This window comes from Rhinolophus hipposideros (genome assembly GCF_964194185.1).
Source record: "Rhinolophus hipposideros genome assembly, chromosome: 4".
Classification (NCBI taxonomy): Eukaryota; Metazoa; Chordata; class Mammalia; order Chiroptera; family Rhinolophidae; genus Rhinolophus; species Rhinolophus hipposideros.
In genome coordinates, this window is record NC_138050.1 from 51,596,629 (window position 1) to 51,623,766 (window position 27,138).

At 38.8% G+C, this 27,138-nt stretch overlaps 1 protein-coding gene across 1 annotated transcript in view; it reads right to left on the reverse strand.

Annotated features, from left to right (window-relative positions):
* Positions 1-27,138, reverse strand: part of CUL4A (cullin 4A) — a 56,400-nt gene that overhangs the window by 10,384 nt on the left and 18,878 nt on the right. Inside the window, exons 5-15 of the mRNA XM_081045572.1 lie at positions 26,275-26,348; positions 22,287-22,449; positions 21,632-21,721; positions 20,411-20,493; positions 16,425-16,492; positions 13,794-13,912; positions 11,298-11,490; positions 6,178-6,282; positions 5,738-5,848; positions 5,547-5,632; positions 4,769-4,876 (exon numbers count right to left, since the gene is read on the reverse strand). Coding sequence (XP_080901698.1) covers positions 4,769-4,876; positions 5,547-5,632; positions 5,738-5,848; positions 6,178-6,282; positions 11,298-11,490; positions 13,794-13,912; positions 16,425-16,492; positions 20,411-20,493; positions 21,632-21,721; positions 22,287-22,449; positions 26,275-26,348 — 1,200 coding nt within the window. The remainder of the gene's footprint in view (positions 1-4,768; positions 4,877-5,546; positions 5,633-5,737; positions 5,849-6,177; positions 6,283-11,297; positions 11,491-13,793; positions 13,913-16,424; positions 16,493-20,410; positions 20,494-21,631; positions 21,722-22,286; positions 22,450-26,274; positions 26,349-27,138) is intronic.

Sequence of the window (27,138 nt, forward strand, 5' to 3'; positions counted from 1 at the left end):
ATGAATGGAAAACACTCAGGATGGTGCCTGCACAGGACGCATGGCATAAGCTAGCCATCATTTTCTTGGAGAGTTTATTACACCTTCCAAACTTTCTGCCAGTTTTTTTTATTGCCATTGTCTCACTTTGAAGTTCCCGAGCTGCTCCTTCTCCAGGTGTGCCCCTCCTTTCCCACTCCTGCATCACTGTTGTTTATGGATGAACTCTCCTATTTCTCTGACAGCATTTCTGTACACGTTCTCATGTACTACATCTGTTCCTCTAACTTCCTTTTGCTCATTATTTTCTTTAGTTCCTTCCACATCTCCACACCCAGGATCACCAATGGTCTGTGCTCCCAAATCCAACAGCTCTCTTCAGGCTTTATCTTGTGAACACTTTCTCAACACCTTCCCATGCGGCAGCCTCCTCCTGCCCTCCTGGCATCTGGGACGCTCGCTGTTGGGACTTCCCTGTCTCTGTCTGTAGTCCATGCCTTCTGAATCTTCTTAGATTTGCCTTCCCACCGACTCCACCCACACTGGCATCGCCGGGGTCCTGTACTCCTCCCACTTTGCACTCTGCTCATTCCCTTGTCAGTGCCCTTGGCTACTTCCAAGTTCTTCCTAAGAGTAAAATTCTCCTATGGCTTATCAAGGTCCCTTGCCTCTGGAACCTCTGACCCCAATGGCCTGTCCTACGCCTCCCCTCCCCTGGCTCTCCATGGTCCCTTCCCCCATTTCACTGAGTGCACCACGTCTCATCCGCCCTTAGACTTCCACACGTTTCCTCCACCAGATCCGGGAACCCACCTCCCTAACAATACCTACTCAGGCTTCCTCAGAGAAGCCTTCTCCGACCACTCTTAGCTCTGATACCATTTATAGAAATTTGTGAATATCTCCTCTGGACAGAGAGCTCGAAGAGGGGAGGACCAGGTCTGGGCTTCTCAGTGCTGTACACTCTGCATAGTCCTAGCAGGTGCTGACTGAGTACATAATACCTGCTGTTCCTGGGCCTGATGTGCCCGTTCAGCGCCTCTGTGCGTCTGTCAAAGTGGTACCCTCTGTCAGAAATGCCTGTCAACCTCACGTCTACTTGGCAAACTCCTTTTCATGCTTCAAAGCTTAGCTCAATAGTCATAATTACCACATGTACGCATTACCCAATTCCAACACCATCAAATTCTGGGCATAGTATCATTTCATTTCTAAGTATTTTAGTACATATCTAAACGAGACGGGCTCTTTTAGAAAACATATCTACTATACCATATCACACCTAAAAATTAAGTCAGTAATGTGATAAAACTCTTAATGTACACCTTTTTAAAAAATTATTTCCTTGACATTAATTCCTAGGAGTGGTAATAATGATGATTATAACACAGCAGCAACTAACACTGGGTGCTTACTATGTGCTAATTACCATTCCAGGCTCAAAGTGGATCAAAGACCTAAATGGAAAAGCTAAAACTATAAAACTCTTAGAAGAAAACATAGGAATAAATTTTCATGACCTTGGATTTGGCAGTAGTATTTTAGATATGACACTAGAAGTACAAATAACAATAGAAATAATAAATTAACTGGACTTTATCAAAATTAAAAACTTTTGCGCAAAGGACACTATCAAGAAAATAAAAAGACAGCTCACAGAATAGGAGAAGATATTTGCAAATCACATACTTGATATGGACCTGACATACAGAATATATAAAGAACTCTTAAAATGAGATATCGATTCACACCCACTAAGATGGCTATGATCAATAAACAGAAAATAACGAATACTGCTGAGGATGTGGAGAAACGAACCCTAGTGTATTGCTGATGGTAATGTCATATGGTACATGTACTGTGGAAAACTGGTAGTTGCTCAAAAAATTAAACAATTATTACATGACCCAGAAATTCCACTTCTAGGGATATAGCCCAAAGAACTGACCATAGCTATTCAAACAAAAATTGCACATTCATGTTTATAGCAGCATTATTCACAATAGCTGAACATGATAACAACCCAAATATCCATTAATGGATGAATGGATAAACAAAGTGTGGTCTATCCATACAACAGAAAATTATTCAGCCTTAAAAAGACTGAATCACTGATACATGCTACAACATGGATAAACCTCGAGAACATGCTAAGCAAAAGAAGTCAGACACAAAAGGCCACATATCATTCTGTTCACATGAATTGTCCAAATAGGCAAATCCATAGAGTGGATTAGTGATTACCAGGAGCTGTGTGTGTGTGTGTGTGTGTGTGTGTGTGTGTGTGTGTGTACACACGCGCTCACGGTGGTGAGAGGGTGAGAGGTGGAATGGGAGTGATTACTTAATGGATCCAGGATTTCTGTTTGGGATGATGAAAAAGTTCTGAACTAGATAGAGATGATGGTTACATAACTTAACGCCACTGACCTGCACACTTTAAAAAGGTAAACTATAGTTACCTTTTACCACAATTAAAAAAATACAGTAAGGTAAGCCTCAAACATCTTTGACTAGAAAACAAGAAAGTACCCAATAATGCAGGGAGTATGTGAAAGGACAAGGAACCACCTGAAAAGTACTCCTACCAGCCAGTAGGGCACAAATTGAGCATCACATAATTAAATAAAAATCCATGAGTTCGTACTGTTACAGAGAAATAAATGATTAATGGGATAGAAGGGAACGCTCGTAGAGTAGAATGCTGATTTCTAAATACAGAGAAATCATGGAGCTAGAAAAAAAAATCACTGTTCGTCAAGATAAAAAATGCATGCAGGCAGGAATTAAGCTGGTGAGAGTCTGATGGGGAAACAAGAGGTTTATATAGTCTTGAAATATGTCCCCACAAATTATTATAAAAGGAAAAATACCAACAATAGAGTGGAGAAACTGGCTAATACCTTAACCAAATGATTATATGTAACATCACCAATGGGGACAAATGAACAGTGTATGCCTCTGGATGTGATACTGAGAAGAAATGACATTTGCCATGAAGGATTCTGGTTAGATACGCATGACCTGAATTTAATCAAACAAACCCAAACTGAGAGACAATCTATGAAAACTGGATTGTGTTTCTAAAACACATCAGTGTCATAGAAAAAGAAAGGCTGTGTAGCTGTCATAGATGAAAGGAGAATAAATATATGAATAAATGTAATGTGGGATCCTGCACTGGACGTGGTACAAGAAAAAAAGCTACAGAAGACAGAGCTGGGACAACTGACAGAATCAGCATGTGGCTGTACATTGGATGAAAGTATTACATCAGTGTTAACTGTCTGACTTTAACAACATGCTCTGGTTATGTTTTTGGAACTACCCACCATAGTAGTAAGGGTAAAAGGCAACCTATTCTCAAATGGACCAGGAAAACAATGGCACGCACATACGTGGAAACAGAATGATGAAGCACATGTGGTAGTGCTACAAGAAACAATGGGTGAAGGGCACTGGAAATTCTCTGAACTAGTCTTACTAATTTCCTATAAGTCTGAACTATTCCAAAATAAGAAGTGAATAAACTTGCAGCCCCATGAGAGAGGCACACCCAGGGTGGAGTCTGCATCCAGCAGAGGTGAAGTGGGGTGAGGAAGTGAGGGAGCGTTTTCTGCTGAAGGTGACTGGGGAGATAAGTCTTAACAAGCTCCAACTGCTGGTGACCGATGGTGTATGGAGGTTTTCTAGAGAAGGAGCTTCCATTTAGAGGATTACACATGTAGGCCTCAGAGAATGAGAGAACTGAGTGGGTTTGAGGCCCACAACTAGTTTAGAATAGAGAGAGTATGACATCCGTGTGGGTGAGCAGGGCCATACAGAGCCTTCATGTCTAGTAGAAAAACTGGTTAAGGTGCTACCACCACTCCCCACATGATGGAGATTCAGGGAGAGAGGGAGACGGGTGATAGGAGCAGTCTTGGATGTTAAGTCTGGGACATCTGAGTACATTCAAGTGGGCAAGTGGACACATAGGCCAGAGGCTGAGAGCTGGTGTGGGCTGAGTTCACAGAGAGGGAATGGGAAGGGAGCTGAGGGGGGATCCTGGAGAATGGTAGCGTTTAAGATACAGGTGAAGAAAAAAACTACAAAAGCAACTGACCAGTGGGTTCAGAAACAAAAGAAAATTAAGAAATGAATACTGTCTTAGAAATGGGAAAAACAGCTTCAAGGACTGTTGCTGACCGAGGCTCCCAGTTTCCACGACTCTGCCTTTCTTTGCCCTTTCTGGAAGGCCCCTCAGCTGGAAAGCCCTCATCCCTGCTCATCTTTAATTCACAGATCCCACAATGGAACCAGCCCTTTCCCCACATCACCTGGCATTATAATTAATGGTGCTTGTGTTGTTTCCCCCACTAGATTTTAGGTTCCTGAGCCCGGGATTTTCCCTCATATCTGCAAATCCCCAGAGCACCCAAAGTCATGGCGGACATATAACAAGCCCTCAATAGTACCATTCAAAAGACTTTGGCATTGTCTATAATGGAAGGAAAAAATAACCAGACAAGCAGCACCCACAACTCGACAAGCAATAACTATTACAACAAGCGCCTGTGTCAATGCCTCTTAGATGGTCAGCCAATAGATACAAGTGAGTCAGAAGGAGCTGAGGACAGGGACCAAAGCGATCACTTTGATTCTGGATTGCCTGTGTGATTTTAAAAAACTGCTCATTAAATAATTCCTGAAAGATAAGATGGTATGAGTAACAAGGGAAGAAATCTATAGTGCTTTGGCAGCACTAATATATTAAAAATAAAGGACAAATAGTCTTTAAAATACTTACTTCTGGAGTTAAATGTACTTCCATAGGTGTGTATGTTGGCCAGTATCCCATCGTAAGTATATTTACTGTTAGATCTATAGAGCCTGGGTCACTTTGATTCTGCATATACTAAAAACAGAAAATCAAGATAAAATAATTATTTTAGAATGTCATAAAAAATAACTAATTTATAAAAAAGTAAATGGTGTAATTTTCAAAATACAGTTTAACATGTGTTTGCATTTATTTTAGTCCTTAGAACATATTCTACTGAAGCCACATAACGTGTTCCAAAGTCACTTGAAATATTTTTTCTTCCGCTTTGGTTATGTCACCAATGTAAGGTACCATTACAGTCATTTAAATCAAAAATTTTTTTATTGGGAATATTGGGGAACAGTGTTTTTCTCCACGGTCCATTAGCTCCACGTAGTTATCCTTCAATCTAGTTGTGGAGGGTGCAGCTCAGCTCCATGTCCAGCCACTGTTTTCAATATTAGTTGCAGGGGGCAGAGCCCACCATCCCATGCGGGAACTGAATCTGGAACCTTGTTGAGAGCTCGTGCTCTAACCAACTGCGCCATCCAGTCTCCCCTTAAATCAAATTTTTGTTATATATTTTTTGGGATTATTTTTCTTTGTCATTGTGAATTTAAGTTCTTTGAATACAATATAATTTTTAAGGATGAGGATTTTACATAATTTGTATAATTATTTACCTAATTTACATAATCATTCACATAATTTAAAGTGAGACACTTTTTAAAAACCTTGTTTTACTTGGAAAAACATAACTTGCCTGCTTAAAATGGACCATGATGTCCTTGGAGAGCTCCATGTCCTTGAACATGCCTTCCAGTTTGCTGGTGAAAGCAGCACCACACTCTGGGACACAAGTGAGGGGGGGTAAAAACACAGAGGCAACATGTTGTCAGTGTAGTCAATTCCTAGCACAAAGGGAGGACAGAACCCCAGGTCCCACATGCTTACCGTGCTTTAGTTTCGACAACATAGATTTTTCTGCGTCGACTGAGGCACTTTTTCCAACAAGGAGTCTTTTTGCCAAATCTTTCTTATAAAATGCTTCAAAGACATCTTTACCTATTTATAACCAAATGAGAACATAAAACATCAGACAGTTAATACGCAAATGTTCATGTTAACTGCTGAAAAACCCTAGGACGTATTTGTTCATTCTGATGCAAGCCAGCTCTAATTTCAGTGAATTCGTGTATTAAACTTCCACAAAGGAATACTCGCAATTTAATCAATGGGAGGCCATCACTCTATTTCCTGTATTAACATGAAAATGGGAAAGTTTCAGTCAATTTTTCTGAAGAAAATATAGGGTCCCAATATGGATATTCTGATTATGTAGCATTTTCTATGTGCCCAATGTTAATAAAAATAACATACAGAGTACTTCTCACCATGAATAAACCTGAATATTATCATGATTTTGTCGAGGATCCTCTCCAGCTCTTCATCTGTTGCTTCTTTATTACCCGCTCTCAATTTTGAATCAACATGCTTTGCTGTGAGATTAAGAGTTTAAATTATTTGCAAAATTAGTATTTGTTATATAATGCATTTTCTAAATAGAAAAAAAGGACATATTTAATTTCTACAATCAAAATTTGGACAGTAACATTCTTGAGCCTTTCCGAAATCATATATTTAAAAAAAGGCAAATATGATTTTTTAAGATATGTACTTTCAAGTCAAGTAAGAACAAATACTTTAAGTACATTCTTGGATTTCATGACACATTATTGCTCCAGAAACTGGAATGTCCCATCTTCAAGATGTGGTAAAATAAATTCACACAAGACTTTCCTTAAAAGACAGGAGTTTTCTCATGGCTTCGCATAGTTACACCCATGGTGATACTCTCTTATACCTGAACACAGGGATTAGAAAAATTCTACTCTGACTTCCTGTTTTTGAGATGACAAAAATCATACAAAACCTGGCTTAACAGAGACCCCAAGACGTCTAAGATGCCCAAATTCCCAAGAGTTAAACATTCATGTTTAGAAAAACAACAATCCATAAAGTGGCACAAAGGCCAAATTAAATTGCCTTATGAATTTCTTCTGTTGTTGCTTTTATTAGTATTTTTTATTACAAAATATTTTGAAGATACACAAAAGTAGGTAATTATATAATGAACTCCATCTCCCCATCATGCACCTTTAACAATAATTAACACAAGCCCAATTTTGTATCACTGCGTCATACCTTTCTTTGCCCTTGCCACCTGTAAATTTTAAAAAATTTTTACTGTGAAATAATTTTTACTATGAAAAAATTTTTACTGTCACTAGTGAAATTCTGTGAATCCTGAAATATATTTTGGTATTATTATGAAATAATTGTACAAAGTGGCTTTTAAAAAAAACTGTTTCATCGTAGAAATAAAAAACCTAAATAGACCGATTACCAGTAAGGAGATTGAATCAGTAATCAAAAACTTCCCAACAAATAAAATTCTAGGACTAGATGATTTCATTGGTGAAGTCTTCCAAAACATTCAAAAAAGAAATAATACCTATCCTCAAACTCTTCCAAAAAACTGGAGGAAGGAACAATTCCAAACACATTTACAAAGCCAGCATTTCCTCCATACCAAAGCCAGACAAGGACACCACAAAAAAAAAAAAATGACAGGCCAATAATACCATTGATGAACATAAATGCAAAAATTCTCAACAAAATATTAGCAAACCAAATTCAACAATACATTAAACGGATTATAAACCATGACCAAGTGTGATTTATAACAGGTATGCAAGGATGGTTCTGCACATCAAACATCTGCAATCAATCAATATGATATAGCACATTAACATAATGAATGGTAAAAATCATATGATTGTTTCTATACATGCAGAAAACAGTTGGTAAAATTCAACATCCATTTATGATAAAAACTCTCAACAAAGTGGGCATAGAAGGACGTACCTCAACATAAACCCATAGCTAATATCATGCTCAACAATAAAAAGCTGAATGCTTTTCCTCAAAGATCAAGAACAAGACAAGGATGCCCACTCTCGCCACTTTTACTCAGCATTGTACGGAAGTCCTAGCCACAGCAATTAGGAAGAAATAAAAGGTATCCAAACTGAGAGGGAAGAAGTAAAACTGTCACTATTTGCAGACATGATACTATATATAGAAAACCCAAAAGACCACCAAAAATTTGTTAGAATAAATGAATCCAGTTAAGTCACAGGATACAAACTCAATACACAGAAACTTGTGGCTATACACTAATAAACTATCAGAAAACAATAATTTACAATTATATCAAAAAGAATAAAATAGGAATAAATTTAACTAAGGCAGTGAAAACTGTAAAACACCGATGAAAGAAATTAAAGACACAAATAATGGAAAGATATTCCATGCTAGGGATTGGAAGAAGTAACACTGTTAAAATGTTAATACTACCCAAAGCAATCTACAGATTCAGTGTAATCCCTACCAAAATTCTAAGCATGTTCCTAGGACAAATAATTCTAAAACGTATATGGAACCTCAAAAGACACCTAACAGCCAAAGCAATCTTGAGAAAGAACAAAGCTGGAGGAATCATGCTCCCTGATTTCAAACTATACTACAAAGCTATAGTAATCAAAACAATATGGTATAGGAACAAAAACAGACACACAGAACAATGGAACAGAACTGAGGTCCCAGAAATAAACCCACACATACATGGACAATTAATTTACGACAAAGGAACCAAGAATATATAATGTGGGAGAAAGGACAGTCTCTTTAATAAATGGTGTTGGGAAAACTGGACAGCCACATGTGGAAGAATGAAAATAGACCACTATCTTACACCATACACAAAAATTAAGTGTAAGACCTAAAACCATAAAATTCCTAGAAGAAAACAGGAGGTAAGATCCTTGACACCAGTCTTAGTGATGTTTTTGTGGATCTGATTCCAAAGGCAAGGAAAACAAAATAAAAAAATAAACAGGACTACATCAAACAAAAAAGCTTCTGCACAGTGAAGAAAACCATCAAATCATCAAAATGAAAAGGCAACCTACTGAATGGGAGAAGACATCTGCAAATCATACTTTGGATAATATCCAAAATATATAAAGAAGTCATACAACTAAACAACAACAAAAACAATCAATGGGCAGAGGATCTGAGTAGACATTTTTCCAAAGATTGTCAACAAACACATAAAAAGATGTCAATGCAAATTAGAACCACAATGAGATATATATCACTTCACACCTGTTAGAATGGCTATTATCAAAAAGACAAGAAATAACAAATGTTGGAGAAGATACAGAAAAAAGGGAATCCTCGTACACTGCTAGTGAGATTGTAAATTGGTGCAGCCACTATGAAAAACAATATGGAGATTCCTCAAAAAAATTAAGACTAGAACCATCATACGATTCAGCAATTCCACTTCTGGGTACTTATGTGAAGAAACCTAAAACACTAATTTGAAAAGATACATGCAACCCTATGTTCACTGCAGCATTATTTACATTAGACAAGATATAGAAACAACCCAAATGTCCATCAGTGGATGAACAGATAAAGAAGATATGAGGGTACCAAAAAAATGTATACACATTTTAGGCAAGGAAAACTGTATTAAAATTGTAATGCTCATATATAGTGATAACAAAAATGAATACAAGTCATGTTTGACTTCTGCAATTACAAGAGGTGCTCAAAGTGGTTGCCATCAGCGTCCAGACACACATCAGATTACCGCAAACTACTGCCTGAGCAACGTTGACCAAAGTGTGCACCTGTATACATTTTTTTGGCACTTCTGATATATATGTGTATGTATATGTGTGTGTGTGTGTGTGTGTGTGTGTGTGTGTATGTGTGTATACAGAGGGTGCCAAAAAATATATACACATTTTAAGATAAAAATATATACATTTTTTGGCACATTTTTTGGCATCTCCAGTATGTGTATATACACACACACACACACACACACACACACACACACACACACATATACCGGGGTGCCAAAAAAATGTATACACGTGACTTGTATTCATCTTTTGTTACTGGTTTTGTTTTGTTATATATTGAGTATTACAAATTACAATTTTAATACAGTTTTTTCCTTTCTTAAAATGTGCATACATTTTTTTGGCACCTTCTGCAAATATGTAAACAATGTAATACTACTGTCATAGAAAAGCATGAAATCTCACCATTTATGACAACACAGACGGACTTTGAGCATATAATGTTAAGTGGTGAATGGGGGTCAATTGCATGGTCATGGATGGTTATTAGACTTTAGGGGGTGATCACTTTGTAGTGTATACAGATGTCACATTATAATGTTGTACACCCGAAACTTATTTAAAAATTAAAAACACTCACTATAAAGTTATAGCAATCAAGAAATTATGGTCTGGTATAAAGATAGGCATAGATCAATGGAAAAGAATAGAGTCCAGAAACAGGCCTAGCTGATTTTCAATAAAAGTGTCAAAACAATTCAATAGGGAAGAGAATATTTTTCAACAAATGGTGCTGGGTCAATTGGATATCCGCATGGCAAAGAGTGAAGCTGAACTGCTACCTCACACCATATTCTAAAATTAACTCAAAATGGATCATAGACTTAAATGTAAGAACTAAAACTATAAAACTTCTAGAAAATACAGGAAAAAAAAATCAGTGACCTTGGGTTAAAGATTTCTTATTAGGTTCGTGCAAAAGTAACTGCGGTTTAACAGGTTAAAAATAACTGCAAAAACCGCAATTACTTTTTCACCAACCTAATAACTAGAACACAAAGAGCACAAAGTATAAAAAATACATAAAATTGACTTTGTTAACTTTAAAAAATTTACTATTCAAAGACACTTTTAAGGAATTAAAACACATGCTACAGACTGGGAGAAAAGGTTTGCCATCATGTCTGACAAAGACTCATATCGAGTGTGTATGTATATTAAAAAACAAAAACCAACTGTTTGATCTTAAAATATGCTCTTTTGAGATCCCATCCAATTTATCCTATTTTAATACTGATTAGAGGATGCAAAGATAGTGACTAAATAATACCTCATGTTAAGTATTATCTAGAGCTTGATAAAGTTATCCTCATAACACACAGGCATCACATACAACAAACCTTCTCATTCTAATTTCTGAGCAGAAATTACTTGCTTGTAATCAAGACAGAGAATCAATATAAAATACAGCTCTGGAGCTGCTACAACAGGAAATGCAAACTAGAATAAATCTTTATCGTCCCTTCTTTTGTGAAGTCAAGCCTCATTTTTTACAGAATTACTACTACATTCTCCCTTATGGAAATACAATGTATGTATGTATGTATATAATATATACATATGCACACAATGTGTGTACATGGTTTTTTGAAAAATTTATCCCCTAATAAGGTGTGATACAAATCCTTCCCCTACGCTTCCCATAAGAAACTTGAATATTTTGAGAAAAAGTTTGCCTGAGTTATACCTTATTTTCCCATTTTAAAAAAATATATAGAAATATGTTTTTCTACCGATCAGTTCTGCGGGCTTATTCGGCCTCTTGTTGATAAACGTTTCAAAGGATTCCTTCATCAAGTTGATGAACTTCTCGTTCCTCTGAAAGCACACTTCTATCACGTGGTCCACTCTGTCCTTAAAATCCAGCAGGTCCTGCACCATGTCTTTATCTTTTTCAGGATTGATAACAATTGTTGTCCCAAAAGTCTACAAGAACAAACACACACAGTCATCAACAGGTTTATGCTACCACACATTATTTTCTCCTGCTATCAAACAATCATGAGAGTTTAAAAGTTTCACAAATTCACTCTGCATTCTAAAAATTAAGTGAATACTGTAGTGCCCCATTATCCTCAGGGAATATGTTCCAAGACCCAAGTGGATGCCTGAAACGGTGAAGATTACAAGACCCTATATATATACTATGTTTTTTCCTATACGTACATATACTTTATAGCTTCTCTCTGGCATATCTGATTGCCAGCATTACTACTCTTACGCTTTAGGCCATTATTAAGTAAAATAAGGGTTAACTGAACAAAAGCACTGATATGACAGGTTACTAAGTGACTAATGCACGGGTAGTATATACAGCATGGATACACTGAACAAAAGGTTGATTCATGTCCCAAGTGGGATTGAGCGGGACAGCATGAGATTTCACCATGCTATTCATTCAGAATGGCTTGCAATTTCAAATTTATGAATTGCTTATTTCTTGAATTTTAATTTACATTTAGTGTTTTTGGAATGCAGTTGACTGTGGGTAACTAAAAGCACAGGAAGTGAAACAGTGGATAAGGGAGGGGACTACTGTATACAATTAATGCTTTAGCATTACAATTATGCTTCTGGAAGAATTTATAAATTACTGAGAATATTTCCATTGCTTTTTAAAGAACTTTTACTTATAAATTTCTCAAACAGAAATTAATTCTTGTTAACCCAATACACCTATTTGGATTTCTTGACTACTTTATTTCTCCTTCACTTCTAACTATGTTTTTTAGCTTGTATTTTTAATTCAAAAATAACTATATTAAACAATACTAAAAGTCTGTATGCAACAATAGCTGAGGATATAAAATACCAGCTGAAGAGGTGTTGAATACAATTAATATTCAATGTAATATGTTTTTTGAAAAAGTGGTCTTCAGTATACACTTATACTTACCCATCATACATGCATGTAGAAGCAGATTATTAGTGAAAAGGTACAAATGAAATTGGTATAAATGCCTTTTGGAGAGGGACACTGTATGACCACAAGTGGGACCTACTTTTCACTTTGTACCCTTTGTACTGACTGCATTTAAAAACAATGTACACGCACTGCAAGGATCAGCTCTATTTTGATAAGACATACCGTGCTAAATAATCTCCTACTTTGTTATAGTGTAACTGATTAGCATTAATGGATACTCAGGAAGGGTGGTTACGTCACTGATTTTTACTACCCATACTGAAAATTGCAAAGATGAACTTTTTGTGTTCAGCATCTATTCCTGTTCCCTGAGGAGTACTTGCTGGCAAAACCAAGCTCTGTTGCTGATCCAGCCTAAGTCACTTATGACTTTTAGCTCAACATCACTGTATAGAATCTTGGGGTGGTCATGTGCGTGCGTGTACAAACTTTCCACATGTCGATTAATATACAACTTCAGGCCTGATTATTCCATAAAGCAGCATGAAAGCTTTCTCTTTTTTATTTAATTGAAAATTTTCTTCTGATAATTATAGACTCACATGCAGTAGAAATGGTGAAGAGATCCCTGTACACTTTGTCTATTTTCTCCTGATGGTAACATCTGGCAAAACTACAGAGCAGCGCCACAACCAAGATACGGGTATTGGTATAACGCAATCTACCCATCTTACCCAGGTAGTCCCACTTTTACCTCTAACTCATTTGTGTGTGGATTAAGTTCTCCAAACTTTATCACCTGTGCAGGTTTGCGTGCCCATCACCACAGTCAAGATACCAAACATTCCAGCACCACAAGGATCCCTCTTATTGCCTTTTTATAACCATACACATACACACACACACATGCAACAGAAACATGCAAGTGTACGTTTCAATAATAAATTCTGGATTGCTAGGAAATTATCATATACCCCATCCTGATGTACCAAAATGTGTAATAGTTCTTACTGTGCAAAGGCATGATACCATGTTTAAAAAGCAGATTCACAAAAATCACTACATTTTGAAAATCATGATCGTAGAATTAAACTTATAAATTTATGCTGATGAGAAACAGCCAAACAGCAGCCTTTTAAGTCATGTTTACACCCAGAAGGGTGTTATCTTTAAAAAAGTTTGCACAAGTGATCTGGAACGAAATGGAAGACTACTATCTACCTGATTACCTGCAATGAAAAAAACAGAGGTACCTCCAAACAGTCCAGTTCACTCTGCCGGGGCATTGCTGTCTCCTTAGGATGGGCCACCCACCCCGGCGCAAAGCACCGTTAGCATCACTGTCAAGACAAACCCTACACACCTTGATGTACTCGCTCCAGTGCTGCAGCAGGATCTGCTGCCCACCCTTCACTCGGCTGAACAGCTGGTACATCTGAGTGAGGTCGGGCACTCTGTTCTCATCAAGTAAGTGATCAAGCCCTGAGACCACACGGTAAATATTAGCATACCACATCAGTAAGTCAGTGAGAATAAAAATTAAACAGGAATATAGTGTGCATCACAAAAAAGTTAATATGTAATTAAGAAATTTAGGGAATATTGCTTATTTCTATATAGGCAAGTTGGTCTAATGCAATATCTGAGATATATCCTATTAGGTGAATCTTATTTTTCAGACCATGCTGGGAGACGTATTTTTTATTTTTTCATGTCACTAAAGCAGCAATGGTCTGAAAAACACTCACACCAACTCTTTGACCTGGGAGATTTGTGATTCCAAGTTACTTCTGATTTAGTCCATCAGTCTGAAAGTGTATTTGTCAAAGGATAAGTTATCAAATCTAATCTTTTAGTTGATTAATTTTACTCACATATATAATAAACTGAGAGAAAAACATTTATTATTTATCAGATATTGAAGTACTTTAACACAGCATTTTACAGGTTTTTTTGTTTTAGCTTTTAAATACCTACAAAAATTTTCTAAAACCATACCACAATCAGAACTTTACAGAGATTTTCTAAATACCTGCTCTATGATACCAACGGAGACACAGCTAAGTGCGAGAATCTGAACTAGTCGTATTACTTCATAAAGCTGCAGATTCCTCTTCAAACGGGCACAATGTCTATACATTGAAGGTGGTTTAAAGATGTGCACAAATGCACTGTAGGCTGGAGTTACAGATCCTTAACGAGGCTTCAAAGTTTGCTATTTCTCTAAATTATATTTTGATGTATTTATCTACATTATTTTATAATTAATCTTACTGAAAACCTAATGTCTTCTTTAAGAATTCAAAAATTACAGTTTTCTATGTTTTAAATGCCTCTAAATACACTTAGATATTTTATTGGAAAGAGCCTACATATACATAATTCACCGATTTCTTGAAAAAAATTACGAGAATTTCTGTTTACTCGAAGTTCCTTTCTCTTATGACTCATTTTTTAAAAATACATAGTATGAATTCCAAATGCACTTGTTTTAAGTGGCTGTTAAATTAACACCTCATTCATGTACAATCATACCAGTTGTGTACGTTTCAATGCAGTATAAGAGGAAAGACATCCAGATTTGCACCCTGGCTCTCAACTTATGAGCTGTGACTTGAGGCACCAATGTCAAGCTGTTTTGAGCCTCACTTTTCTTATTTGTGAAATGGGGGTAATTACTTCACAGGGTTGTTCAAGGACTAAAAGATATTTACACAAAGTATAGGGAGTGCTGAATAATGCTAATTCTCTTCCCTTTTGGCATTATTCTGGTTCCACTTGGAAGTCCTACTTTCAGGTATCTCATTAGAGATACTACTACTATCTGGCAAAACAGAATCCAAACCACAATCTATTTGGGTATTTATTTAGAGCCTTTCCAAAATTAAACTTTAAGGTTTCTGGGAGGGGGGCTCTAGAAGAGGGTAAACGGGGACTAATATATGGTGATAGAAAGAGAACTGACTCTGGGTAGTGACCACACAATGTGACATATAGATGATGTATTACAGAATTGTACACCTGAAATCTACGTAACTTTACTAACAATTGTCACCCAATAAACTTTAATTTAAAAAACAAATAAACAAAAACACAACAGAAACCAAAAAAACTTTAAGGTTTCCAATACCTTATAACAGATCCTACAGTTCCAAAATGACTTTCAAATGGTAACATTAAATACATTAAATACATAACAGTTATAAAACATAACATTAAGTACTACAGTGTTGTAAAAGGTTAAACTGTGCTCTTTATAATTTCCAGAGAGTTGAGCACAATTTAAAGGGTAGAAATAAAAAAAAGATACAGATTGAAGAATATATCATTATAAACTATAAACGTATAGGCTACATGAAGTAGTCTCACTGTTGGTGCAAAGCACTAACGTTTGAATTACTATTTAACAAAGCTTTAAGATCACAAGGGGAATGTAAAATGAGGTAGAACTGTACAGTTAGCAATATAATGTATTTTATTTTCTGTTTGCTTGTTTTTCCAGGATAATCAGGACAAAAAAGTGTACTCTGGCTCAAGCAGACCACATAATGGGCAGTGCATCTGACACCCAGCCAATTGAGCGCATGGGGAGGAGGCCCACAAGAATCGAACAGCCTGTCCAACTGCACATCTACACCCGCATTCTGCGCATCCCCTGTATGTTAGACTGTGAATGACACAACAAAGGACGACGACTGTTATGTAAGCACCTACCTGCAAGCTGGCTGTAGTCTAGAAGGTCTCTTGGAACCTTTCAGCCTGGATAGTATTTAATGTGATTTCAACATAAATTGTAGTTCTACCACATGCCTTTCAATATCTCTCTTAACTAATTTCTCAAGGGCTAATATGTTCATTATTTTTAATGATTTTTAGTGATTGTCTTATTACAATAACAAATGTCCTTACGTTGTTATTTATGTTTTACTTACTTTCTTAACGAATCAAGAGCTATCATTCAGTTTAATTGACACAAGAGTTAGGAAAAATCTACCTTTCTGCAGAATTGCTGTTAAATGTTCTCCTAATAGCTGTTTTTCCACACAAGCAATCAGTGGTTTCCTATATAAGGCAAAAAGAGAACGTGTCAGAAGTTAAAGGAGACACTTTAGTTAGTTGTAAAAGATGGGGGAGGGGAGTTTACCGTCTACACAGACATAGTATGGAGTCAATCAGAAACCAAAGGATCATAGAATAAGCATTTCCCTCACACATGGACAGTCATTACTGTTGTTAATACAGACAGAAGTATTTCTTTTCCCCCCCTTTTTTTTTTTGACAGAAGTATTTCTAAAAGCAATTTACTGAATAACATAAACAGACTAACGGATCCAGGGAAAAGGGAACAACAGCAGACAGGCAAGTGTGCCACACCTTCCAATAAAAGTAGGCCCCTCTGCTTGACTGGCAGTTGGCATTTTTCTAATCTCAGTTTTGTCCTCCATATGCACATTACTTCCTGGACTGCTGTCAAATTTCTGCCCTCATCTTCCACCAATCCCTTTTCCAGGTCCCATAAAATACCCTCTTCTACTGCTATAGCTAAGTCTCTCTGTCCTTGCTTCTTTCTGCCTGCTTTCTCCCATTATCACTTATCAAAATGCAACTTATCATAGAAGCTCCTTCATGATGTCCAAGCTACGTGTCACACAGAACAGGATATCTGAAAATCTGGAAATGCAGCAAATGTGACTGTCATCCATAATCACAAGGACACAAACAACCATTCTTCCTAGTTTTGTTATCCAGATTTTTTCTTTTCTTTTCTTTTCTTTTTTTTAAGGATCGGAGCATCTGCTTTATTCCGAGGATTATTGATTTTGGCCATCTTCCCCAAAGCCTTCATTTTATAAGGAACTTTTCAATGTACCGTAATTAAACCTCACAGCAATCCCAGAGAAAGGCACAGCAGACATTTTGGTCTCCATCTCACAGATGAGAAAACAAAGCTCAGAGATGGTGTGACCTGCCCAGGTCAAACGGCTAGTTGAGTGGGGCAAATGAGAGTCCAGTTCAGCGAGTCAGCATTCCATTCTGCTTCCAGGAAAGGGAGCAGTGAGACAGGTGAGGGGAGACAGAGGGCACAGTGAGGAAAATGTCAGAGGGACAGCAAGCCAGTCGCTGCTGCTGCTTTTCCTCTTAACAGCTTTACTGAAATACAATTTACAAACCATAAAATTCACCAACCTAAGGTATACAACGGAATGGATTTCAGTATATGTATAGAATTGTAAATGATCCATCTTTAGAACATTTTCATCACCCTAAAAGAAACTTCACACCCATCAGAACTCCGATTCCCTCTATCCATCCTCCCTGCCTCCTACTCCAAGACAGCCAGTAATGTCTACAGATTTGCCTATTCTGCACCTTTCCTATGAATGGGATTGTACAACATATGACTTCTGTGTCTGGTTTCTTTCACTTAGCATAGTGTTTTTAAGGTTCATCCATGTTGTAGCATGTTTCAGTACTCCATTCTTTTCTATTGCCACATAATATTCTATTGTATGAGTATGTTTGATTATGTATTGTATGAGTATGTTTATCCATTCATCAGCCAACAATGGGTTGTTTCCACTTTTTGACTATTATGAATAACACTGCTATGGACATTTGTTTACAAGTTTCGTATGGATGTATGTTTTCATTTCTCTATCTATTTAGGAATAGAACTGGCACATTGCAGAAACATTCGGTATTAGGTTGGTGTAAAAGTAATTGTGGTTTAAAAGGTTAAAAACAATTGCAAAAACCGCAATTACTTTTGCACCAACCTAATAACTGTTTAACATTTTAAGGAACTACCAAATTATTTTCCACAGCGGCTGCCCATTTGACATTCCCACCAGCAATACACAAGGGTTCCAATTTCTCCACATCTTCACCAATGGTTTTTACTTCTTGCCTTTTTTATTATAGCCATCTTGGTGGGTGTTAAGTAGTATTTCACTGTGGTTTTGTTTTGCATTTCCGGGATGACTAACAATAAGGAGCAGCTCTTCATGCACTCACAGAATCAGCGCTTCTTGACAGTTTATGGTCTAGGCTTCCCTTCTGCAGGTTGAGAAACCCCGCCACGGTTTTCATTCTAACAGTTCATGCAGTGCCTACCAAAGCCAAGGGGCAGATGATACTCAGAGGTACCAGGAGCTCAGGAGCAGTCCTGGAGAATGAACTGTAGCAGCTGAGTCCCCAAAGACTGATTTCATAAACTACAGTGACAATTCACTGATTTGCAGTAAGAGACTCCCTGCCACAGCATCTAGTGATTTCAACCAACAGGAGAGCAGGTCCAATGCCGAGAGGCAAAGTCCTGGGGGAACACAGAACCCAGCCCAGGCCTGGGGCAGAGCCGGCAGGGTGACCTGGTGTGGCTCAGTGGTGGGGTAGGGCGCAAAGCACAGCAGATAGAAATCCACTGCTGCTCTCAAGCACACTTCTCATCGTACTGCCGTCTGCTGTGCTCTCACTGAAGGCACGTGGGACTTGGGGCCTTGCGGCTAGAAGGGGCTCAGAGCCCAGCCCTAAAACTGCTGCAGCCAGCTCCCCTCAGTCTCCTTCTTCTCTCTTTGAAGATTCTTGTTTTATTCTAAATAAAACCAGCCAGAACTGTAGAAGGCACCTCAGTCAGTGCCCCTCACAGTCCTCCACCATCCATACCTGAGTCTGGAGGTAAACTGCCGTTCTGTCTAGGATTCCTGTGCTTAAATAATCTACATATACTTCTACGCAATGTATTTTTAAATATTGGGGGGAGGGGCTCACAATGCAGCATCTATATATAAAGTATAGGAATCTCGTATTAGAGTCAAGAAAGGAAGCACTGTGTTCACCATGCCAGCAGCCCCTGCGTAACCAGCCCCACCTCCATCCTGAAGCCTGTTTGCAATTCCCTACATGATTTATATAGATCTCCCTAGTTAGTACGCTGTGTAGCTTGGCCTATTCTTGAACTTCATACATATAAATGGAAGGGTATATGGAAATTATCATCAATAGAAAGAAATGTAGCAGACAATCCACAAAGACTTTTATTCTTCCGTGACTTGACCTACTGGCAAGACACTACTCATAATTTCCGCCTTGGCTTTTCAGACCTTGTGCTCTGTTTGCCTGGTACCTCTCCTCTGTCTGCTTCCAGCCCCTGTAGCCCCTCCTAGTCCCCAGTTGAATGGCAGCATCCCCACATATCCCTAAGCAACCTTTCCTGGCTTCAGCTCAATTGTCACCTCTCTGTACATCTGGGATTCCCACAGGCGTCTCAAACTCAACATGTCTAAAAGCAACTTCATCTTTTCTCTTATGACCTCTCTTATTTTCTGTATTCTCAAATTGTCATAATTTTGTCCCTTTCATCTTCTCTGCCTTCTTCCCCACCAATGAGTCAACAAGTTCTGCACATTTTATCACTTTAATCTCTCTTAAAAACATCCATTTATTTTCTATTCCTTAACTGGCTCCCATTTCTTTTCTGTCTACCATCTATAGAAATAGATTTCTATTTTATTTCTTCTCCCTTGAATAAATATTATGTGCTGACGCAGACATTCACAAAAATTTTCCCTTTTACTTTTCCCTAGCTACTCAGCCAACCTCAGGTTTAGAGGAAAATAAGTTAGATGAGAGAAAATAATGTGACGGAGTACCATAAATAAAAGTTACAGCTATATTAGATGTCTAACATCAAAACTGCCTAATATTCTATTATATATAGCCCATTAACATAAATAGAATCCCTTGTCTCAAAACCCAAAGATGCCAAGTATCTGGACAATAACTCACAACTGGGCACTTAGGAAGTGTATCTGCTAAGTGCTGAATAATCACAAATAATATAAACAAAATGTGCTAAGAGCAAAAATACTCTCAGATAGCACTGAACAAATCTACAAAGCTACCATTTATTTCAATAACCATCCAGGAAAAGGTTTTACCTATGATCAAATTGCAAAAACTAAATAAATTAACAGTACTCACTGTGTGCTGTGGTCTAAATACGTGATTACTCGGTCTCCTTCTTCCTCTAAACGTTTACTTACATGGTTAAGATATTCCGGAACCTTCCAAACAAAACATTTAACCACATCAGTAACAAAAAGATTCTTGATTTCACCCAAGAAGCTGAAATACTGTTTTCCTTACAAAATCTTTTTTAAAAAGCAGAATATATGTTGAAGTCAAATATTAACAGATTAATGGGGGTTGGGGATGGTAAAGTGGGAAGTGTATGTGGGGTGGGATGGGATACAAGAGACGTTTCCTTAAACTCAATTCTGGAGATTAAAATAACCTCTAGAATAAGGGCCAGGGCAGCACTGCATTGTCATGCCCTGTCCACAGTGAAGTCCCAGGGTCGATGCCACAGGTTCCTCCATCACTGGGGCCCCACGGACAGGTGAGCAGCAGCACCTGGGTCAGAAGCTATGAGCCTAATGGCATCTCGTGGCCCACACTCAAAGGGAGCAGTAAAAACTAAACAACAGACTGGCTATTCATTTGGGGACGCCAAACAGCATTGTTGTAGAAGATCTCAAAATGCATCTCAGGTTTCCAGGGGCTAAGGATGTCCCTGCTGTCACCCGACAAGGCAGGAAAGCCTCCATAACAAAGGTCTTTGAGGTTCTGATCTAGTGGCAGCAGCCAGGGCTGGTACCTGACATGAAACGCCCTCTTCAAAACTTGGATGCGATAGTCGGGTGCGTCCTGTACAGTAACAAGTGACATGTGGGTGATGGTCCTGAGGGGGTCCCCTCAGGATTGTGCTCTAATAACTAGAAAACTGGTGGTCAAAGTCTTTGCATTCATATTGCTATGTTTTTCACGTGACTTTTACGGGTGATTTTTTTCAATGCCTTACACATATTAAAAAATGTTCATGTGTCACATTTATGTTTCATATTTAAGATTTACCTTTTATTCTCTTGCTTCAACTTGAGTTCCTTTATGTATTTCAGAAGCTATCTTATTGGCTTTCTTATTTGGCAAGCAGTGCAAAAAAAAAAGTTTCTAACTTAAGGAAAAGAAATTAAATCCTTACTATAAAAATGAAGCTCATTACTGAGAATTTCAGCCACACTGTAGCTTTCAAAAGATTTTCAATGAAATGCTTACATGTATGAAAAGACAAGCTTTAGAAATTTCATTTAGATGCACATCTATAAAAATGAAATGGGGCAAAGAAACATTTTATTGTCTCACCTCTCTTTCTTGCATTAACCTTTGGCCTTCTGCAGCATATAAACAATTCGTTTCTTCCAAAAATTTCAGTTCAAATGAATCTTTATATACCTAAGAAATGAGCAGAGTTACTGACCAATTACATTAAAAAAACCTATCTTTTGAAGCGTTGGTGTATCCCAAATTTTGAGGGAACACAGCTGTAGGCACCTGCATTAATAAGCTGCCTGTACCTGCCATTCCTCCAGTGAGACCTCGGCAGGTCAGCTCAGCTGGCTCCAGCTTAGCTCACCCCAGGGGCTTAGCTGACCTCTGGTCAGCTGATTCCTGGCTGCCTGACCTCTACTCAGCTAACTGAGGCAGTCAGCCCACCTCAATGCTCTCCTGAGAGCGCTGCCATGCCCTCATCCTTTTTCTGGGAAGCACTGGTCCATTGTAAGGGCTCTTTCCTTTTGTGGCTGGTGTGGTATTAGTCTAAGAGTCATTTCCATTCCAGGGGTAAAAAAAAAAAAAATACCCCATTATTTTCAACAAATACTTGTATGATTTCATATTTTGCACTTAAATCTTTGATACATCCATTTATTTTGGTGTAAGTAATTAGTCAGGTATCCAGTTCGTTTTTCTTATCAACTATTAAAAGTTATTGGTACATTTAAGACAATGAGATATTTACCTGAAGATCAGAGAGCATACTCAGCAGACTTCGCAATAAGCTTCGGTCAACAGCTTCACCATTTCTTTCCCGTTCAATCAATAGCAGAATTCCATCAATAGTTTTACTCTGAACCATTTTGTCACTAATTATATGGTTTCTAAATAGTTCTAATCCCATATCCCTGTACAAACAGTAAAAAACAAAACTGTATTTTAGTTTTACTTTTTAGAAGTTTAAGGTGAAGTTCCAACTACACTATGAATATCATCCTAAATCTGTTCATTTGCTAATTCTCTAAATCCAGGTGTCAAGAATTATTATTATTTTAATTTTCATTTTTGGCCAGTCTAGTGTGCTTTGTATTTCCTTCCTTATCAAGACTGTCTATTTTCCCGGAGTGGCTCAGGCAACTGTCACAAGAGGAGTGCTGAGGCATTACTAGGTCAGGCATGCCCCTGAAAAGTACGTGAATCTTGGAGTGGCCGGTAAGCTCAGTTGGTTAGAGCGTGGTGCTAATAACACCAAGGTTGCCGCATGGGCCACTGTGAGCTGTGCCCTCCTTAAAAATCAAAATAAGAAAGAAAGAAAAAGGAAAGTATGTGAATCTTGTAAAAATCTGCCACATTCAGCCCACAGTTCACAGCATTCTTCGTAGGGACATGATCAGAGATACTCGAAGCTTTAGGAACCTCCACCACCCGGCTCCACCACCCTCACCAGCCCTTTCACGTCCTTCCTTTTTCCGTCTCTGGTCCTTCTACAGAACTTATCATCCAACTATTTCTCCCCTGGCACTTGGTTCTCTCTTCTGTTTGGCTCTGTCTATTAAAGAACCAAATTTAAAATGTGTCTTTAAGAGTCCATCATACTTCCTCAGCTCGTTGCCTGAGAAATTTAGGAGGAAATTTAGCTGTCAGTTATTATCCACAAAAAACATATGATAATGGACTCTGTGCTTTGCCAAACACTTCTCCAGGTCCCTGGGTGCCAAACACTGGAAAGGGGGACAAAACTCAGATACCTCGGCCCAGCCAGGTTTCCTGAATGGGGAGCTCAGGGGCAGTGGTGGCGATGAGCAGTAGTAACGGTGGGTATTAGTGCTGGTGAATGGTAGTGATGGAGGTAAGCGGTGGTGAGCAGTAGTAATGGTGAGTGGTGGTGGTGGTGGTGGCGGTAAGCAGTTGTAATGGTGAGCAGTATTAACAGTAAGTGGTAGTCACGCTGAGCACTACGGACGCTGTTGAGCATGCGTTCTGGGGAGCCCTAGCTTTGTTGGAGAACCTTCTCCTCCTACACTGTGCCCCACACTCACATTGGCCCTTTCCCGTTCCTTGGAGGAGCAGTGGGTCAGTCTTCCATGCACTCAAAGAGCACGAAAGCCCAGTGGTTAGCACGTGGGCTCAAGCCAGCCACCTGGACTTGAATCCTGGCCCCAACACTCGCTCGCTTACTGTGACTCTGAGGCAAGGAACTTAACCTCTATGCCTGTCCTTCCGTAACACTAAATGGAGATCACATGCATTGATTTACGCCTGTGAAACAGTTCACATAGGTCCAGGTAGGTATCTTATGCGTAGGAGGTATTAACTGTCCACTAGAATCTTTTTCCTAAAATCTAAATCTCAGTTTAAGGCTCCAACAGCTCCTCACCAAAAGTTATCAGGATATCTCATCAGCTTCATCTCTCCGACTCTCCCACAAATGGCACATTCTGGGCATGCTGCCACTCTACGAGGCCTGATAGTTAAGTTTGCGAACTTGTTGCAACAATTTTGCTAACCTTTTTTAATATCAGAGGGATTAGTCATTATGAGTTTGTACCAACTGGACAAACAGTTAACCAAGTTTACTATTTGGAAGTGCTGCAAAGGATGCATGAAAAAGTTAGACGACCTGAACTTTTTGCCAACAATTCATGGCTCTTGCATCACGACAATGCACCAGCTCACACAGCACTGTCTATGAGGAGTTTTTAGCCAGTAAACAAATAGCTGTATTGGAACACCCTCCATACTCACCTGATCTGGCCCCCAATGTCTTCTTTCTTTATCCAAACATAAAGGAAATATTGAAAGGAAGACATTTTGATGACACTCAGGCCATTAAGGGTAATACGATGACAGCTCTGATGGCCATTCCAGAGAGTTCCACAATTGCTCTGAAGGGTGGACTAGGCACTGGCATTGGTGCATAGCTTCCCAAGGGGAGTACTTCGAAGGTGACTGTAGTGATATTCAGCAATGGGGTATGTAGCTTTTTCTAGGATGAGTTCACAAACTTAATTGTCAGACTGCGTATGTTTCTAGAATGCGCTTTCTTTTTCTCTACCTCCACTTTCTATCTTAGCTGTCTAACCACTCCTGCTCATTCTGCCAAGCTTGGGTCAAGGCTTGCCCCCATTCCTCACCCTTCCTTCTGCGTTTCTCACGATTTCTGTTGTACTGCACTATCATGCTCAGTTTTTCTTCTGCCTGAGTGTGGTATAGTTTAGTTTACTTTATGCTATAAGCAATGTTTATAGTTTATATGACATGATTACCTTAAACTATGTTTATAAATTAAAGAGTTCAGGCTAGGTAACCCTACAACCCAGGTACAGAAAGTTATACGAACTCTCTGTGTCTCGGTTTCTCCATCTATAAAATGGGGATGATAACAGTCATTCCTTATAGAGCTGTTCTAAGGATTAAGTAAATTAGTAGGTGCTGAAGCACTTGGAACAGGGCCTTGCACAGAGCAGAAGCTTTGTGATTTGCTGCAATCAGGTTTACCATCCTTATTTCTCCAGATAAAGGCTATCTTTTCCATGCAGTGCCTACCTTATTGTAGACATGTGTAGGGGTCTAGTACAAGATATGTAGAAGTGAGAGGATGTCAGCGGAACGAGGAACAAAGAGGGAAAGTGGTATTAAGGAAGGGGAAAGTTTCAATAAGGAGAGAATGTCTAAAGGCACACAGATGCTAGGTTATATAAAATAAAGATAAAAAAGTGACTATGCAATCTGGTAAGCAGATCATCAACGTCTTAGGCAAGAGCAGCTCCTATGTGGTGAAAGGAGAAATCACATTGCTTTGGGGTAGGGTGAAAGGATGCTGAGGAAGCTGGAAAAAAAAGCAACCTTTTACAGAGCTCCGGTTTAAAGGTAATGAGAGAGCACACCATCTCTTCTGAATGGGAGAATAAACTTCACATCAACAAAAGAAGAACCTGAAGATGAGACTAAGGATAGGCTTTTGTTCAAGTCAGGCGGGTCCTATTTGGAGGCAGCAGTGGAAAGGCTTAGAGCAGTTGGGCAGAGAGACGAAGGGCGTCAGCAAAAGCTGTGGAAGCCAGTGACAAGGGACTCAGAGCAATATGGGGGAGGCGTTCCTAATTTATACTGTCCCTAAAGATGTGTGATGAGCAGACTGAAACGACAGGCCTCAATATCCTAAAAGAAGCTAGACCCCTGTGCCCTCAGATGGTCAGCAGGATGGGGAGGCCTGAGGGGCTTCAGGTGCTCAGGGATCAGGACCCCAAAGCAGTCATAGTCTTTGTCTGAGTTTCACCAGCGCACTGGAAGGAGCCATTCTAGGCTCAAACTCCAGCTGCCAGAGAGTCACTGAGACCCTCGGCCTTTCCCCCTACAGCAGAGGTGAGCAGTGTGCCGTCGTCTTCAGACAGTGCTGAGCCCAGAGCCCAGTTACGCAAACATGTTCTCACACAGTACTTCTGTGCGTGCCTGCTGCCTCCACTGTGACCCTCGGCGTGAGCTGGAGAACGTGCTACAGCTTGCTCCTCCTAACTCGCCTGCCCCAGCTCCAGCCTGCCACCCTCACTGGTGATGGAGACATCTGGGGCTAAGATCCACCCGGGTCTGGACGTGTGCACTAGTGATTCTGGCTGAGATAAAGGACCAAAGACAAATAACAACGTACACATTATTAAATTAACCAGCGGAGGGCACAAGTCAAACGTGGTTTTCGTCACAGCAGCAGATGCAGCTGTCCTGACTAGGTCACTCACCAGATAGAAGGAAGCATGGAATTCTGAAGTACGTAAGTGCGATCCAAAAACAAGAAAATACTTCTGATCATGATCTGTAAATTAGAAAAGAATGTATTTATGTTACTTATTAACAAAATATTCAAGATTAGGCTTTTTGAACTCTTGCTAGGAATCTCAAATCTAGCAATACGTGTTTCTTGATGAAAAGATGTTTCCCACCAAAACCCTCATGATTTATTTTTTCCCCTCTAAATTGTTTTCCTTGGTGTTTTTCATCTCTTTTGTCCAGAAAACCTGACTGTAGGGATTTTAAAGCACTGAGCCTAAACGATACCTTTGAAATTTGGCCATTTCCTGACTGATGTGGTAAATCTCATTAGACTGGGGAAATGCTCTAAGCCTTTTAAACAATTAGTTCTTGTTACATAAGAATGAGTCTCTTGGCTAGGTGTATGTATTGGACTCTACTTTGCAAGCAGAGCAAGGAAGACGCAGGATAATCAGCTGCTGCCTTTGCCATGCTAACATGTACGCTGTAACCCTGTAATTCTCCTCTCATGGAACTTACCAGACTCTGTTGTACCGGTTTGCTTACACACGTAAACTAAACCTTCCAACAGACATTCATCTACTTCTACCATCTACCAGGTGCCTGGCTCAGAACAGAGACATATTCATTGTCTCCTACTTACTCACTTAGGAAACAAAAGAATTCAACCTACTTAGGAAAACTACTGATACGATCTTGTCTCTCACTTACACAATGAACAGCCAGGTCACACGAAAAATTTATACATAAAATCAAATTAGAATCAATACATCGACAAAGTCTAAGACTTTGGCTGTCTAGTTACAGTAAAGTTCCAGAATTCAAGCTTGATC